The 15,374-nt window shown below is 44.4% G+C and overlaps 1 protein-coding gene across 2 annotated transcripts in view; it reads left to right on the forward strand.

Moving 5' to 3' along the window:
• Positions 1 to 432: 432 nt before the first annotated feature.
• The window catches only part of ruvbl2 (RuvB-like AAA ATPase 2), a 28,641-nt gene continuing 13,699 nt past the window's right edge, over positions 433 to 15,374 (forward strand). Inside the window, exons 1-8 of one of the 2 annotated variants that reach the window (XM_072588799.1) lie at positions 433 to 495; positions 2,278 to 2,332; positions 3,612 to 3,667; positions 5,518 to 5,659; positions 7,178 to 7,307; positions 8,348 to 8,414; positions 8,937 to 9,043; positions 9,923 to 10,016. In XM_072588799.1, coding sequence (XP_072444900.1) covers positions 487 to 495; positions 2,278 to 2,332; positions 3,612 to 3,667; positions 5,518 to 5,659; positions 7,178 to 7,307; positions 8,348 to 8,414; positions 8,937 to 9,043; positions 9,923 to 10,016 — 660 coding nt within the window. In that variant the 5' untranslated portion in view covers positions 433 to 486. Of the gene's footprint in view, positions 496 to 2,096; positions 2,116 to 2,277; positions 2,333 to 3,611; positions 3,668 to 5,517; positions 5,660 to 7,177; positions 7,308 to 8,347; positions 8,415 to 8,936; positions 9,044 to 9,922; positions 10,017 to 15,374 lie in introns of those variants that run through there. The other variant, XM_072588800.1, reaches the window with a different exon arrangement.

Here is a 15,374-nt window from a genome sequence, read left to right on the forward strand (position 1 = left end):
AAATCAAGAGAACTTATTTCAGTAATCCACTTCAACCCCACAAACCTCCAATCAACCCCCTCCCCCCTTTTATTTCTTGGCTCTTTGAATTCCCAACAACAATTGGTCCTACACTGGGAGCTAAGTATTCAGCTGCCAGTGGACTCCAAAACTCTGGAAGTCATTCCCTCTCCCTTTCCATGTTTTAATCTCCTCCTTATAGATCTTGAGATCCATGATCAAGCTTTTATTCATCTGCTCTAACGTGATTCAGAGTCATACATTGTTCTACAATCATCCTGAGAGACACTTTGGGAGGTTTCGTTGCGTTAAAGGCGCTAGAGTATGGTATAGACAATTTGTTGTTGATTGTGATGACGTTTAGGCTGTGGGAAGGTGGGGAATGGCCCGGAACTAGGTTTCTCTGCGTTTGTTTCCTAGTCGGAGCCGGGCGGGTGGTGCAACCGGAAGTGCTGTCGGCGGTTGGAGACCGGTGGCGGCAGCAGCATGGCAACGGTGAGGGGGAAAGACACAGACACCACCGGGGGAGGGGGAGACAGAGACAGGGAGCCCCCCGGGGGGTGGGGGGAGACAGAGAGCCCCCCCCCCCGGGGGGTGGGGGGAGACAGAGAGCCCCCCCCCCCGGGGGGTGGGGGGAGACAGAGAGCCCCCCCCCCCGGGGGGTGGGGGGAGACAGAGAGCCCCCCCCCCCGGGGGGTGGGGGGAGACAGAGAGCCCCCCCCCCGGGGGGTGGGGGGAGACAGAGAGCCCCCCCCGGGGGGTGGGGGAGAGAGGGGAGCGTCATTATCATTCAGCCGGGACCGGGCGAGGGAGGGAGCTGCGCGGCCGAAGAAGGTTCGAGATCCCGGTCCCCGTCCCATCCCGTTTCCCCGAAACTCTCCTCCCCCCCCCCCCCCCATCTCCCCCCCCCCCCCCATCTCCCACCCCCCCCCATCTCCCACCCCCCCCATCTGCCACCCCCACCCCCCCATCTGCCACCCCCACCCCCCCATCTGCCACCCCCCCCACCCCCCCCCACCCCCCCATCTGCCACCCCCCCCACCCCCCCATCTGCCACCCCCCCCCACCCCCCCCACTTCCTCTGGCAGCTCATTCCATACACATATCACCCTCTGTGAAAATGTTGCCCCTTAGGTCTCTTTTATATCTTTCCCCTCTCACCCTAAACCTATACCCTCTAGTTCTGGATTCTCCCACCTCAGGGAAAAGACTTTGTCTATGGCCTTGCCATGCCCCTCCTGAATTTATAAACCGATAAAGTCACCCCTCAGCCTCTTACGCTTCAGGGAAAACAGCCCCAGCCTGTTCAGCCTCTCCCTGTAGCTCAAATCCCCCAACCCTGGCAACATCCTTGTAAATCTTTTCTGTACCCTTTCAAATTTAACAACATCTTTCTGATAGGAGGGAGACCAGAAATGCACACACTATTCCAAAAGTGGCCTCACTAATGTCCTTTACAGCCGTAACATGATCTGTACTCTGACCAATAAAGAAAAGCATACCAAACGTCATCTTCACTATCCTATCTACCTGCGACTCTACTTTCCTCACCGTTTTGAATATTGACCCCCCCCCTCCTGCCATGTCTAACTTTAGGGGAGTTACCTGAAATGTCCGTGTAGACTGAGTGCTCAGGCCCTGGAGTGAGGACTGAGCCCATGATTTTCTGTCTAGGAGGCTGGGGGCCAACAACTGCATGAAGCAGTTGCTTCTGATTGTGGCTCGAGAGATCTGAATCAAAATATCAAGTTGTTCCGTTGCTGAAATGTGACCTTTTTGTCTGGCCTACGGCTCCCACTCTGAACTTCAGTCTTGTAAAAGCAGGATTTAAACAAGGAACCACATCAGGCATTAGACAGCTGCCCTTCAATCTGTTTACAGCTAACCAGTATACTTTTATTTAGTTTATTCATTTCAACCTAAAAGAGCTCCTATGTTCACTAAGGTTGCAGAGACAAGAGGGTGTCATTTGCACTTCTTTCAGAGTGGTCAAGATTCTGGCAAAGCAATACAAGTATTGTAGTTGCCATTCCAAGTATCAACCCACAGTCTGACATTAGTTGAGATAAGAGATTCAAACAGTTGATACTGAATTGTATAACATAGATAACATTGGTAAGAGAGTAGTATTAATGTATTACAAACCATCATTCGAGGAAAAGATGTTTATTGATTTCAGTTGTGTTGTGCCTTTAAGTTACTGTGTGACCCGCTTGTCGAATTTTATGCTATAATTAAAACTCGTCCCTTTTTCAATATGTGCATATTGACTTTCAGACCACAGCAACAAAGGTTCCTGAAGTTAGAGATGTCACCAGGATAGAGAGAATCGGTATGCTTGTTTTTAAAATTTGTCCACTGTTTAGTTTCTTTCCTCCACTGCTGGAGTGTAGATATCCTTCCAGTGGTCACCCACATAAGCCCTACTGAGCCTCCTACCCACTGCTTTTCAATTTTTTTTGAGTTAAGTAACTCCATTACATATTGGAAACTCCATTGGGAACCCAAACTTCTTTCTGTCCCAGCTTTATAAAGCGAGGAGGGCAACAAAGTAAAATACTATCAAATGAATGGAAATTCAAAATTATTTAAATTATTATTTTAATTAAATGCACTTCACTCTTCGGATGGTTTGGATTTTATTTGTTGAGCTGGTGCCATTAATGGGGTCTTGTATCAAGTAGCAGCTGCACCCTTTTGTATGCACAATGGAAGTTGCAAAGCAGTGGAGGATGAATGTTTTCAGACTGTGTAGGACGTGTCCCATTTACTGTTGATTCTTATCCTCCCTGACAAGTGTGGAAATCGAAATCCTGCACTTGAGTGATAGAAATGCTGAGAGAGGGACCAGAAAATTGCATAGGGTTCTTTTAGGGTGGGATCCCCAGTTGCAAGACACTGACCTAATTAAGTAGATGTTAGTGAGCTATGCGCCCGAGTGCTGGGTAGTCAGAGTCATGGAGACCAAAGGGCACACCTAATTTTTACTGTGACTTTTTGGAGCCAATTTTAAGACTTAGTTTGTACTCTAACAGGAATCATACAATCCTTATGGTGTGGAAGCAGGCCATTCAGCTCATTGAGGCCACACCTATCCTCCGAAGAGCACCCCAGCCAGACCCAGCACCCTACCCTATTCCTGTAACCCTGCATTTCCCTCGGCCAGTCAATCTAACCTGCACATCTTTGGATTGTGGGAGGAAGCTGGATTACCCGGAGGAAACCCATGCAGACACTGGGGAGAACATGCAAACTCCACACAGACAGTGACCCTAGAGTGAAATCAAACGTGTGTCCCTGGTTTCTGTGAGGCAGCAGTGCTGAACACTGAGCCATCATCAACCACTGAGAATCATCTGAAAATTCTAAACTGGGCCCATCTTATGTCCATCAGATAGTGCTTTTACCCACTGAGATACTGGGAGAGCATCACCTGGTCTAGTTCAAATTCAACTCAACTTTAGATGTGTCGTTTGCTGTGCATACACCTGTGTTTCATAGTCACAATCAACATCAAAACCTTATTTAAAAAATCAGATTGTTGAATGTAAAATTAACTTGAGTAAAATTCAATAATTTGTAATAATATAGCATCTTTCAACTTTCAACAGGTGCCCATTCGCATATCCGTGGCTTGGGACTTGATGATGCGCTGGAACCCCGACAGGTACCGTGCAAAGGCACTAAGGCAGTGGATTTGAAGTTGAAGGGAATTACATAGTTCCTTGCAGTAACTTGATTTGAAGCTGGGTCCTCATACTAGAACACAAACACAACTTCTCTGCAAGTTTCTTTCCTATTGGTGTAAGTTAGGTACATTTCCATCTGTGCTGACAGTGTTTCCTGTGCCTCTTCCAAATGGCTGTTCTTGAAGCAGCCTATTTGACTCCCATGATGTAGAGGTGCTGGGGTTGGACCTGGATGGACAAAGTTAAAAATGACAACACCAGGTTATAGTCCAACAGGTTTATTTGAAAGTACAAGCTTTCGGAGCACTGTTCCTTCATTATGTACCTACCTGTCGAAGGAGCACTGCTCCGAAAGCTTGAACTTTCAAATAAATCTATTGGATTATAATCTCGTGGTGTGTGATTTTTAACTTAATATTTGACTCTCTGCCACTCCATTATCAAGCCTAATACTTGTGTGAATTAATTTTCCAGTCGAGGTCACTGGTTAGCATTGAACCCAGAACTTGACTCCAAGACTGGCCATTTATTCTCTAAGCCATTTATCCTGTCAGTTTGTTGCGTTTAAGCAGGTGATATTGAAAGGAAGTGTTAAGTTTTCTGATCAAGTGACTTCCCCTTCCCCCACCTCATCCTAGTTTCAAACTTTCAGCTCAGCACTGTTTCCTTGACTTGTCCGGACTTGTCCAACCTGCCTATCTTCTTTTCCACCTATCCACTCCACCCTCTCCTCCTTGACCTATCACCTTCATCTCCTCCCCCACTCACCCATTGTACTCTATGCTACTCTCTCCCCACCCCCACCCTCCTCTAGCTTATCTCTCCACGCTTCAGGCTCACTGCCTTTATTCCTGATGAAGGGCTTTTGCCCGAAACGTCGATTTCGCTGCTCGTTGGATGCTGCCTGAACTGCTGTGCTCTTCCAGCACCACTAATCCAGTATTTTACCTTGTGAAATTAGTTTGTCCACCTTGACCAGTTTGTAGTGGATGTTGGCATTGGGTCTGGCACCTGGTCACACATAAGGAAAATGTCGCACTTAGGGCAGAGCGTGATAAATATTACAGTGCCGTGAGCCCTACTGATCATGACTGGGAAATAATACTGAAGAAAAGCCTGAGGTTCTTAATATTTATGTATTCCATTCCTCAGGATTATTCCCTCATCTGTGTGAGCATAGAAGAGATATTTGAAAAGAGCATGAAAGGAAATGAAGGATGTGAGTTGGTAATGTGTGTCCGTCAGCACTGCTTTAAAATAACCCCATCAAATTGGAGTTCCCTCACCAAACTGGATGTGAGAGAGGCTGAAGGCTCATCTGCCTTCTATTTAGTCTGTTCATTGGGTTATTACTGACATAGTAGCCTGTTATTTCAGTAGTTGCATCAATATTTCCTATAGTGGTAGTGCTACACTCCTATAAGTAGCAAATGCTGTAACAGGACATTCGGACTGGGAATTCTATGTTTAAAGGGATGCTGCGTTCAAAGGTTTGAGAGCACAACTGCAGGCCTGCATTGATTAATCAAAAATGAGAAGCACCAATGAGTTGGTAGATGCTGGGGAAGGATGTTTGAGACCCCGATCAGTGAAGACAGGTCTATGGAGTTGCAGGCTTGTTATCCTGAGTATACAGATATTTCCCAGAGGGACTGACAAAGTACCTGCATTGCTCTGCAGATATTTTCACTTTCCATCTCGCAGGCCCCTCCCCATCCCACACCACTGCCAAACATGCAGTTACTTGTAACCCAGGGCACCAGGCTTGCCTATTTTGTGTGCTGTGGATGTATCCTGACTGGAGCTGCTCGTGGTTCTCTTGCTTCAGGTCTCTCAGGGGATGGTGGGCCAGCTCAGTGCTCGACGTGCTGCTGGAGTCATTCTTGAGATGATTAAGGAGGGAAAAATCGCTGGGAGAGCAGTCCTCATTGCTGGCCAGCCCGGAACAGGAAAGACTGCCATTGCAATGGGTAAGATGATTTACTGGCATGGTGCTAAAATCAAGTACTTAATTTGCTTTTGAAGTTGTTCAGAAATACTTGACTTTGTAATGTACCTGATGATATCTCAGCAACATCTCCAAACAATTCCCACTTGATGCTTTCTGTTAAAATGTAATAGAAATAAATACAATTGGTCCAGTCAGCTCTTGTATAAACATGAAGTACTACCTGATCTGAATCAAATTGCCAGCTGTCTGTTGATTTGAGGATGAAGTTTACTTGGGTGTATGAGTTTCTGCCATCAGTTTTCATGGACTGAGTTAACAATCACACAACACCAGGTTATAGTCCAACAGGTGTATTTGGAAGCACGAGCTTTTGGAGCGTTGCCACTTCATTATGTAGCTGTGGACAGCAGTCTAGGTTTGTCTAGGTGCATGGTGACTCAGTGGTTAGCACTGCTGCCTCACAGCACCAGGGTCCCAGGTACGTTCCCAGCCTTGGGTGACTGTGTGGAGTTTAGCACATTCTTCCCATGTCTGCATGGGTTTCCTCCGGGTGCTTCGGTTTCCTCCCACATTTCAAAGATGTGCAGGTCAGGTGAATTGGCTATGCTACATTGCCCATAGTGTTAGGTGCATTAGTCAGAGGGAAATTGGTCTGGGTGGGTTACTCTTCGGAGGGTCAGTGTGAACTGGCTGGGCCGAAGGGCCTGTTTCCGCACTGTAAGGAATCTAATCTAATATATCATTTCAGTTGCATGACAGCTGTAATCTTTTGCTATAAATTCTGTTTCTTATGATCCCTTTCCACAGCTCCTGATGAAGGAGCAGTGATCCGAAATAAAGCTGTTGGACTATAACCTAGTGTTGTGTGATTTTTAACTTAGTCCACCCCAGTCCAACACTGGCTCCTACACATCTTGACTTTTGGACACAAGGTCACAGGGTATCTCGCAAGGTAGTGGGATTGCGAATGCAAGATCTGCTTGTTGTTCTCTGCTGTCACTTTGCTTCTATTAAAATATTTGAACTTGTGACTTGATGGACAAGTCCTAATCATTCTGAACAGTTCCAAACTCCTTCCAGTTACTAATGTCACTACTGCCATACTGCAGTGTTTTCAAAGTATTGTATTTATTCTCCTCTGGATGAGAATCGGGGAAAAGATTAAGACACGTTGGGGTGATACCTCTTGATTATTCAGACAGTGTCCAGTCCATTGGATTCAAGTTTGCAGGAGTCTTGCTTGAATGCTTGTGGAGATTTGTAATTACTTCTTGAGCGATGGCTGATCTTGCACCCACCTTACCTTGATCATTCTTTTATCAGTCTTCGTAAAGAAGTGTTTCCTCAACTTTTTACTCATTTTCTGACCATATCCCGCAGTTATTGTTTAGCTTGAAATCATGCTTAGGATTAATCTTTCCATTTGGTGTCTTGCATTTTTCTGTAACATCCGTCTGAAATGTTAACCTGACTAAAAAAGGCTGCACTGTACTTTCTGCCCTTGTTATAATTGCAAATATCTTATTGTATTCTTCAGGGATGGCTCAAGCTCTAGGACAGGACACTCCATTCACAGCTATTGCTGGCAGTGAAATTTTCTCTCTGGAGATGAGCAAGACAGAAGCCCTAACTCAGGCTTTTCGCAGGTCCATTGGGGTCCGGATCAAGTAGGTGTAGCCTGCCTTGTTTGTTTAAGAGAGTGTTATACTAGCCAGTTGTTGCTGTGTTTCTGCTATATCAATGTTACTAAGGTCATTGTTCCTCTGAACCAATCCTCTCTCGTTCCCTGAGCTGTAGATGTGTTGTCCTCCACTATTGTTCTGTTCCCCAACTGTATTGAAATCAAGACTACTTCCATACAGTAAAACTCAAACTGCTAATCCTTTTACTTTTGCTCATTGATGATCAGTACTATGTTTCTCTGGAAAAAGATCAATATTGTTCTACAATGTAACCACACATGTGTGACATGAATTGTTGGCAGATCCTTATGAATCAGAATATTTGTCGGGCAGTAAGGTGGGCAGTTACAAAAATGAGTTAAGAAATGGTCAGAATCAAAAGTGACATCTTTGCGTATCAAATTATGAAGGTGAGAGGCTTAATTACCAGTCAGGAGCCTGCAAGATTTGGCCTCAGTAATGTTCTCACACATCTGACTGTGAATGAAATTGATGTTTAACCATTATGCAAATACAATATTGCTGGAGAGAGAGAGAGAGAGGTTGGCTTTTCTCCCTTTGTCCATTCTTTAACAAACTACAAGGTGTATCTTTGCTTACTGGGAGAAGCATATGTTACAATATTGGACAGTGCTTATGTTCCTCTCTGTGCTCATGTTTATGTGCCTTCTGTTCAATCAGTCAGCCAGTCTCTCTCTCTCTCGCTCTCTCTCTCTCACCCTCTCGGCAACAACAGGGAAATCTTCCCTCGACTTCAAAATAAGCCCCACCTTGTGTTGTTTTTGAGTCCTCACCCATACTTTTGAATGCCCGTTAATGCTGGAGGAAGATACTGTGATATAAACAGATGGATGCCAGATTTTGATGTGGGACAGTTAGAATTTGCAAGTGCTGTAGCTATATGATGAAGTTTGTGAAGCAGTAGAAGGGTGCAGCTGCAATTGTGTACAGTTGGTCTCCATGAAAATCTTGTACTAATTTAATATGGATTTATTTTAATCAACTTTTTCTTTCGCCCAAAACAGAGAGGAGACTGAAATAATAGAAGGGGAAGTTGTGGAAATTCAAATTGACAGACCCGCCACTGGCACGGTAATTTCAGACTGATGAATGAAAGTTGGAGAAATTTTATAATTCAATAGGCTTTAAACTATATTTTTCCTTCATTCTTTCATGGGATACGAGTGTCATAGGCAAAGCCTGCGTGACTTGTCCCTTTCTAATCTTCCTTGACCTGATTAGCTCTCTAAAAGATTTCAGAGGGTGATTAGGAGTTATCCACATTGCTGTGGGCCTGGAGTTACATGTAAGCCAGATTAGGTATGGGTGTTAGAATTCTCTCCTGAAAGGCATGAATGTTTTGGATAGGTTTTCACAACAGTTAATGATGGCACGATAAATAATTGAGACTAACCTTTCAATTTCAGATTTATTAATTGAATTTGAATTCTACCGGCTGTAATAGTGTTCCCAGACCATTAGCCTGGGCCTGTGGGTTACTCATCCAGTAACATTGCCACTGCATCTCATTCCTTTCTTGTCCTATTTCCCAGTTCCGACATAATTCTTGGAGATTGGCCAGAAGCATAATCACGTGTATTTTCTTTCTCACAGGGTGCAAAGGTTGGAAAGCTAACCCTGAAGACTACAGAGATGGAGACAATTTATGACCTGGGGACGAAAATGATCGAATGTTTGACAAAAGAGAAAGTGCAAGCTGGGTGGGTGACGTCTCGCATTTAACTGATGAGAAATATTGTGATAGTTCCCTCGGATGGTCTGTATTGCCCGCCCGTCCCGGTTGTTCTATTCTCAACCTTCTCCAGTTCTTCTTTCTCTGCCAACCCCTTATCTGAGCTGCAGCAACATATAAAGATGATCAGTGTTGCCTTTGAAGTTACTGTAATAACTTGAAGTTCTGCGAGGGAGCTATGTATATCGTTATGTAAGTGGTGCTGCAACTTGACTACTTCCCTTAGTACTGTCCTCGAGGAGGTATCTCCTATTGGTGATCTTGCCATCTGCTCAGGTAGCTGTTTTCCAAAGCACATGCACCTCCAGATGTTAGACATCTGAACGAGAAGCAAGATTGAGCCTGGAGCCAGCTATGATGTTTAAGACGACGATAGCTGCTCTGATCGTAACCACAAATCCACATTCCTGTCTGTGTCCGCGACAAGGTTTCACCCCCTTGCTGAACAATATCTCTCTATCTGATGCTGCTATTGCAGTCATGTTTTAGTCACAACCCTTTGTAAATGCTGCTTGAACAGGAACATAACAAAAGCCTGGTGAAAAGGAGTCACAATTATACAGCACAGAAACAGACCCCTCGGTCCGACTTGACTTTGATTTTCTGTTTCCACGGGTGATGACATTATGGCTGAGAGTTTCATTTTGTCCAATGGGTCGAGCCACAGGGATGAGTAATGTCCTAATTTTGATTGCTTTTTTGTGTTGGTTAGTAGGCCATGGTTGGGGGAGCAACTTCAATTCTTTTAAAATTAAATTGTACTACTTCATATGGGATGGAGCCCAAGGTTTTTAACAGCTGTCTGATATAACTAATGGTGTAACTTTGATTTCCCTGCTTTTTGTAGAGATGTGATTACCATTGATAAAGCAACAGGAAAGATTAGCAAGCTGGGGCGGTCCTTCACGCGAGCTCGTGATTACGATGCAATGGGAGCCCAGGTACGTCTTCTGCAGTATATTCTTTTGGGCGGTTTACTTAAAACCCTAGCTGCTGGAGAACTGAGACACTGAATGTTTTCAAGAAAGACTTAGATATAGTTCTTGGAGCTAAAGGGATCAAAGGAGACAAAGAGGGGACAGGTTACTGAGTTGGGAGATCAGATTGAATGGCGGAGTAGACCTACTCCTGCTCCTATTTTCTATTTCTATCAGAAGCTCCTACTGAAAATATCAGTGTGCATGTTAACATTTAGTGGTAGTTTTCAGTGGCTAGGGTGGAGGGAAGGAAGCTTCACTCACACACACACACACACACACACACACACACACACACACACACACACACACACACACACACACACACACACACACACACACATAGACCCTATTGAGATTTTCATTGAGGTCCATTGCACCCTTCCCCTTGAAGAGCAAGAGAAGCAATCGGAGAAGAAGATGTTGTTAGTGACTGACTAGATGATATCTTTCTCTGTGTGTTTGTTGGATTACACTGGACTGTTAAATTATCTATAGTTGCATATGTTAAATTAGGTAGCAAATGTCTTTCAGAGATTTACAAGAGTTTTATTGTCAATCTATAGTCTAAAACAAACACCAGTTTCTACCTTCCCTTTCTAGCCCTTCTGTGTCCAAAAAGAAGCCATCTCTTTCTAAGAAAATCAAACTACCAAATCCCTAGTTAACAAATTACACAAACACTGCTCACTGGGAGCTGTAGGAACCCAGCACTTTACAGTTTAACTGATCACCAAATTACCCGATCACCCTGTAATCAAATTACACACCCTTCCAGGGCAATGTAACAATAACAAAAAGAGGCTGAAACAATGGATGGGACTGAATCAAAATGGAGTGGGGGGGGGGGGGGGGGGGGAAGGTGTCATAATAAACTGTCAATTTTAATTTTAAATTGCCAGTTTCACAAATTAAACAACTAACGAATTACAGGCACTGACCACTGAGACAGTGCAATAAACCCAAAGGGTAGGGAAAAAGGGAAAGGCAAGATCAAAATGGAATTGGAAAGAGTGGGAACCAGCTGTTTCTTTAAGGCAGTGTCTGTTGATACTGTATCCGCAGAGCAACTGTGTGTGCGCGTTCACTCAGAAACGTGTGTTTAGAGAATCATAAAATCATACAGCACGAATATAGATCCTTCGGTCCAACTTGTCCTCTCCGACCAGACATCCCAGTCTGTTCCAATTCCATTGTCAGCATTTGGCCCATATCCCTCTTAAATCCTTCCTATTCATTCATCCATTCAGATGCCTTTTAAATGTTGCAATTGTACCAGCCTCCATCACTTCCTCTGGCAGCTCATTCCATACAAGCACCACTATCTGCGTGAAAAAGTTACCCCTCGAGTTCTTTTTAAATTTTTCCCCTCTCACCTTAAACCTTTGAACTCCCCCACCCTAGAAAAAAGACCTTAGCTATTCACCTTCTACGTGCCCCTCATGATTTTATAAACTTCTGTAAGATCATCACTCAGCCTCCGACGCTCCCGGGAAAAACACTGAAACGTATTTATTCTGTCCCTGTGACTCAAACCCTCCATTCCCAGCAACATCCTTGTAAATCTTTTCTGCGCTCTCTCAAGTTTAACAACATCCTTCCCATAGAAGGGTGATGAGAATTGAATTCAGTATTCTAACAGTGACCTCACCATTGTCCTGTACAGCTGCAACATGATGCCTCAACTCCTATTCTCAAGTGTTCTGACCAATAAAGACAAGCATGCCAAACACCTCTTCACCACCTTGTCTACCTGCAATTCCACTTTCAGGGAACTGATCACCTGTACCTAAAGGTCTCTTTGTTCAGCAGAACTTCCCAGGGCTCTACCATTAACTGTACAAGTCCTGCCCTGGTTTGTCTTACCAAAATGGAACACCTCACATATACCTAAATTAAACTCCATCTGATCAAGGTCCCATTGGTACTCTGAGATAGTCTTATTTACTGTCCACTTTACCACCTATTTAGTGTCATTTGTGAGCGTACTAACCATGCCTCCTATATTCACATCCAAATAAAATCCAGGAAAGTTATTTGGGTGGAACTGAGAAATAAGAAAGGGGTGATCACCTTATTGGGATTGTATTGTAGACCTCCTACTAGTCAGCGGGAAATTGAGAAACAAACTTGTAAGGAGATCTCAACTATCTGTAAGAATAATAGGGTGGTTATGGTAGGGGATTTTAACTTTCCAAACATAGACTGGGACTGCCATAGTGTTAAGGGTTTAGATGGAGAGGAATTTGTTAAGTGTGTACAAGACAATTTTCTGATTCAGTATGTGGATGTATCTACTAGAGAAGGTGCAAAACTTGACCTACTCTTGGAAAATAAGGCAGGGCAGGTGACTGAGATGTCAGTGGGGAAGCACTTTGGGGCCAGTGACTGTAATTCTAATAGATTTAAAATAGTGATGGAAAAGGATAGACCAGATCTAAAAGTTGAAGCTCTAAATTGGAGAAAAGCTAATAGTGACAGTATTAGGCAAGAACTTTCAAAAGCTGATTGGAGGCAGATGGTCGCACTTAAAGAGACGACTGGAAAATGGGAAGCCTTCAGAAATGAGATAACGAGAATCCAGTGAAAGTATATTCCTGTCAGGGTGAAAGGGAAGGCTGGTAGGTATAGGGAATGCTGGATGACTAAAGAAATTGAGGGTTTGGTTAAGAAAAAGAAGGAAGCATTTGGAAGGAAAATGGGGGAGATACTAAATGAGTATTTTGCATCAGTATTTACTGTGGAAAAGGATATGGAAGATATAGACTGTAGGGAAATAGATGGTGACACCTTGCAAGATGTCCATATTACAGAGGAGGAAGTGCTGGATGCCTTCAAATGCATAAAGGTGGATAAATCCCCAGGACCTGATCAGGTGTACCCGAGAACTCTGTGGGAAGCTAGAGAAGTGATTGCTGGGCCTCTTGCTGAGATGTTTGTATCATCGATAGTCACAGGTGAGACGCTGGAAGACTGGAGGTTGGCTAATGTGGTGCCATTGTTTAAAAGAGTCGTAAGGACAGGCCAGGGAACTATAGACCAGTGAGCCTGATGTCGGTGGTGGGTAAGTCATTGGAGGGAATCCTGAGGGGCAGGATATACACTTATATGGAAAGGCAAGGACTGATTAGGGATAGTCAACATGGCTTTGTGAGTGGAAAATCATGTCTCACAAAGTTGATTGAGTTTTTTGAAGAAGTACCAAAGAAGATTGATGAGGGCAGAGCGATAGATGTGATCTATATGGACTTCAGTAAGGCATTCGACAAGGTTCCCCATGGGAGACTGATTAGCAAGGTTAAAGCTCATGGAATACAGGGAGAACTAGCCATTTGGATACAGAACTGGCTCAAAGGTAGAAGACAGAGGGTGGTGGTGGAGGGTTGTTTTTCAGACTGTGACCAGTGGAGTGCTACAAGGATCGGTGCTGGGCCCTCTACTTTTTGTCATTTATGTAAATGATTTGGATGCGAGCATAACGGGTACAGTTAGTAAGTTTGCAGATGACACCAAAATTGCAGGTATAGTGGACATCGAAGAGGGTTACCTCAGATCTTGATGAGATGGGCCAATCAGCTGAGAAGTGGCAGATGGAGTTTAATTCAGATAAATGCAAGGTGCTGCATTTTGGGAAAGCAAATCTTAGCAGGACTTCTACACTTAATGGTGAGGTCCTAGGGAGTGTTGCTGAACAAAGAGACCTTGGAGTGCAGGTTCATAGCTCCTTGAAAGTGGAGTTGCAGGAAGATAGGATAGTGAAGAAGGCGTTTAGTATGCTTTCTTTTATTGGTCAGAGTATTGAGTACAGGAGTTGGGAGGTCATGCTGCGGCTGTACAGGACAGTGGTTAGGCCACTGTTAGAATATTGCGTGCAGTTCTGGCTTCCTTCCTATCGGAAAGATATTATGAGGCTTGAAAGGGTTTAGAAAAGATTTACAAGGATGTTGCCAGGGTTGGAGGATTTGAGCTATAGGGAGAGACTGAACAAGCTGGGGCTGTTTTCCCTGGAGCGTCGGAGGCTGAAGGGGGTGACCTTATAGTTGTTTACAAAATCATGAGGGACATGGATAGAATAAATAGACAAAGTCTTTTACCTGGGGTCGGGGAGTCCAGAACTAGAGGGCATAGGTTTAGGGTGAGAGGGGAAAGATATAAAAGAGACCTAAGGGGCAACCTTTTCACATAGAGGGTGGTAGGTGTATGGAATGAGCTGCCAGAGGAAGTGGTGGAGGCTGGTACAATTACAGCATTTAAAAGGCATTTGGATGGGTACATGAATAGGAAGGGTTTGGAGGGGTATGGGCCGGGTGCTGGCAGGTGGGTCTAGATTGGGTTGGGATATCTGGTCGGCATGGATGGGTTGGACTGAAGGGTCTGTTTCCATGCTGTACATCTCTATGACTCTAAATCACTTACATAAATAACGAAAAGCAGTGAACCCAACACCAAATCTCGAGGCACACGATTTCCCATGCACACAGCCATGTTGACTGTCCCTAATCATTCCTTGCCTTTCAAATAAATATAATTCCTGTCTGTCAGAATTCCCTCCAACAACTTACCCACCACCGGCATAAGGCTCACTGGTCTATAGTTCCCTGGCTTTTCCTATAGCCTTTCTTAAATAATGGCACCACATTATTTTCCGGCATCTAACCCTTGGCTGTCATTGATACAAATATCTCTTTAAGGGGCCCAGCCCTGGCTTCCCACAACGTTCTGGGGAATGCTTGATCAGGTAAAACTCTCTGTCTTTGTGTTATGTACAAAGCCCACACAGTGCTTGTACACAGAACAAATGTGACATTGAAATAGGATTTGGCAGAAGAAAAGGTCTCTAGGATTGGTAGGCGAGGGGGTCTCTCCAAAATATGAATTTTTGGGTGGGGGGATTTACTGTAGGGGGTTGAGAATGAATGAGGTTGGAAGGATGGGGCAGGGCATGGATGACGCTGGAGGGGTGGATGAGTGAATGTATGGGGGTGGGGGGTACTGTGAAGAGAATATGGATGGGGGGGTAACGATGGAGTGTGATGCTCCCTCCTTCCTCGCCCGTGGTCTGGTCCTTGCCCAATCCCTTCCCCGTTCACAGATGCATATGTTAATGCGCATGTGCGTTTCTGTGGGGAATAGCATTCCTTCTCCTTGGTGTCAGTAAGTGAATCCTTGTTTTTCAAAACACCAATATCACTAATTAAATTAATACGTTAAAGCACTGCCCACTAAGTATAAGACACAATTAACAAAATGGAAATGTAGGAAAAGACGGAGGGATTAAAATAAAATGGAATTAGAAGTGGTGGGAACCCAAATATTCAGTGT

This window comes from Chiloscyllium punctatum, chromosome 18, assembly GCF_047496795.1.
Source record: "Chiloscyllium punctatum isolate Juve2018m chromosome 18, sChiPun1.3, whole genome shotgun sequence".
Classification (NCBI taxonomy): Eukaryota; Metazoa; Chordata; class Chondrichthyes; order Orectolobiformes; family Hemiscylliidae; genus Chiloscyllium; species Chiloscyllium punctatum.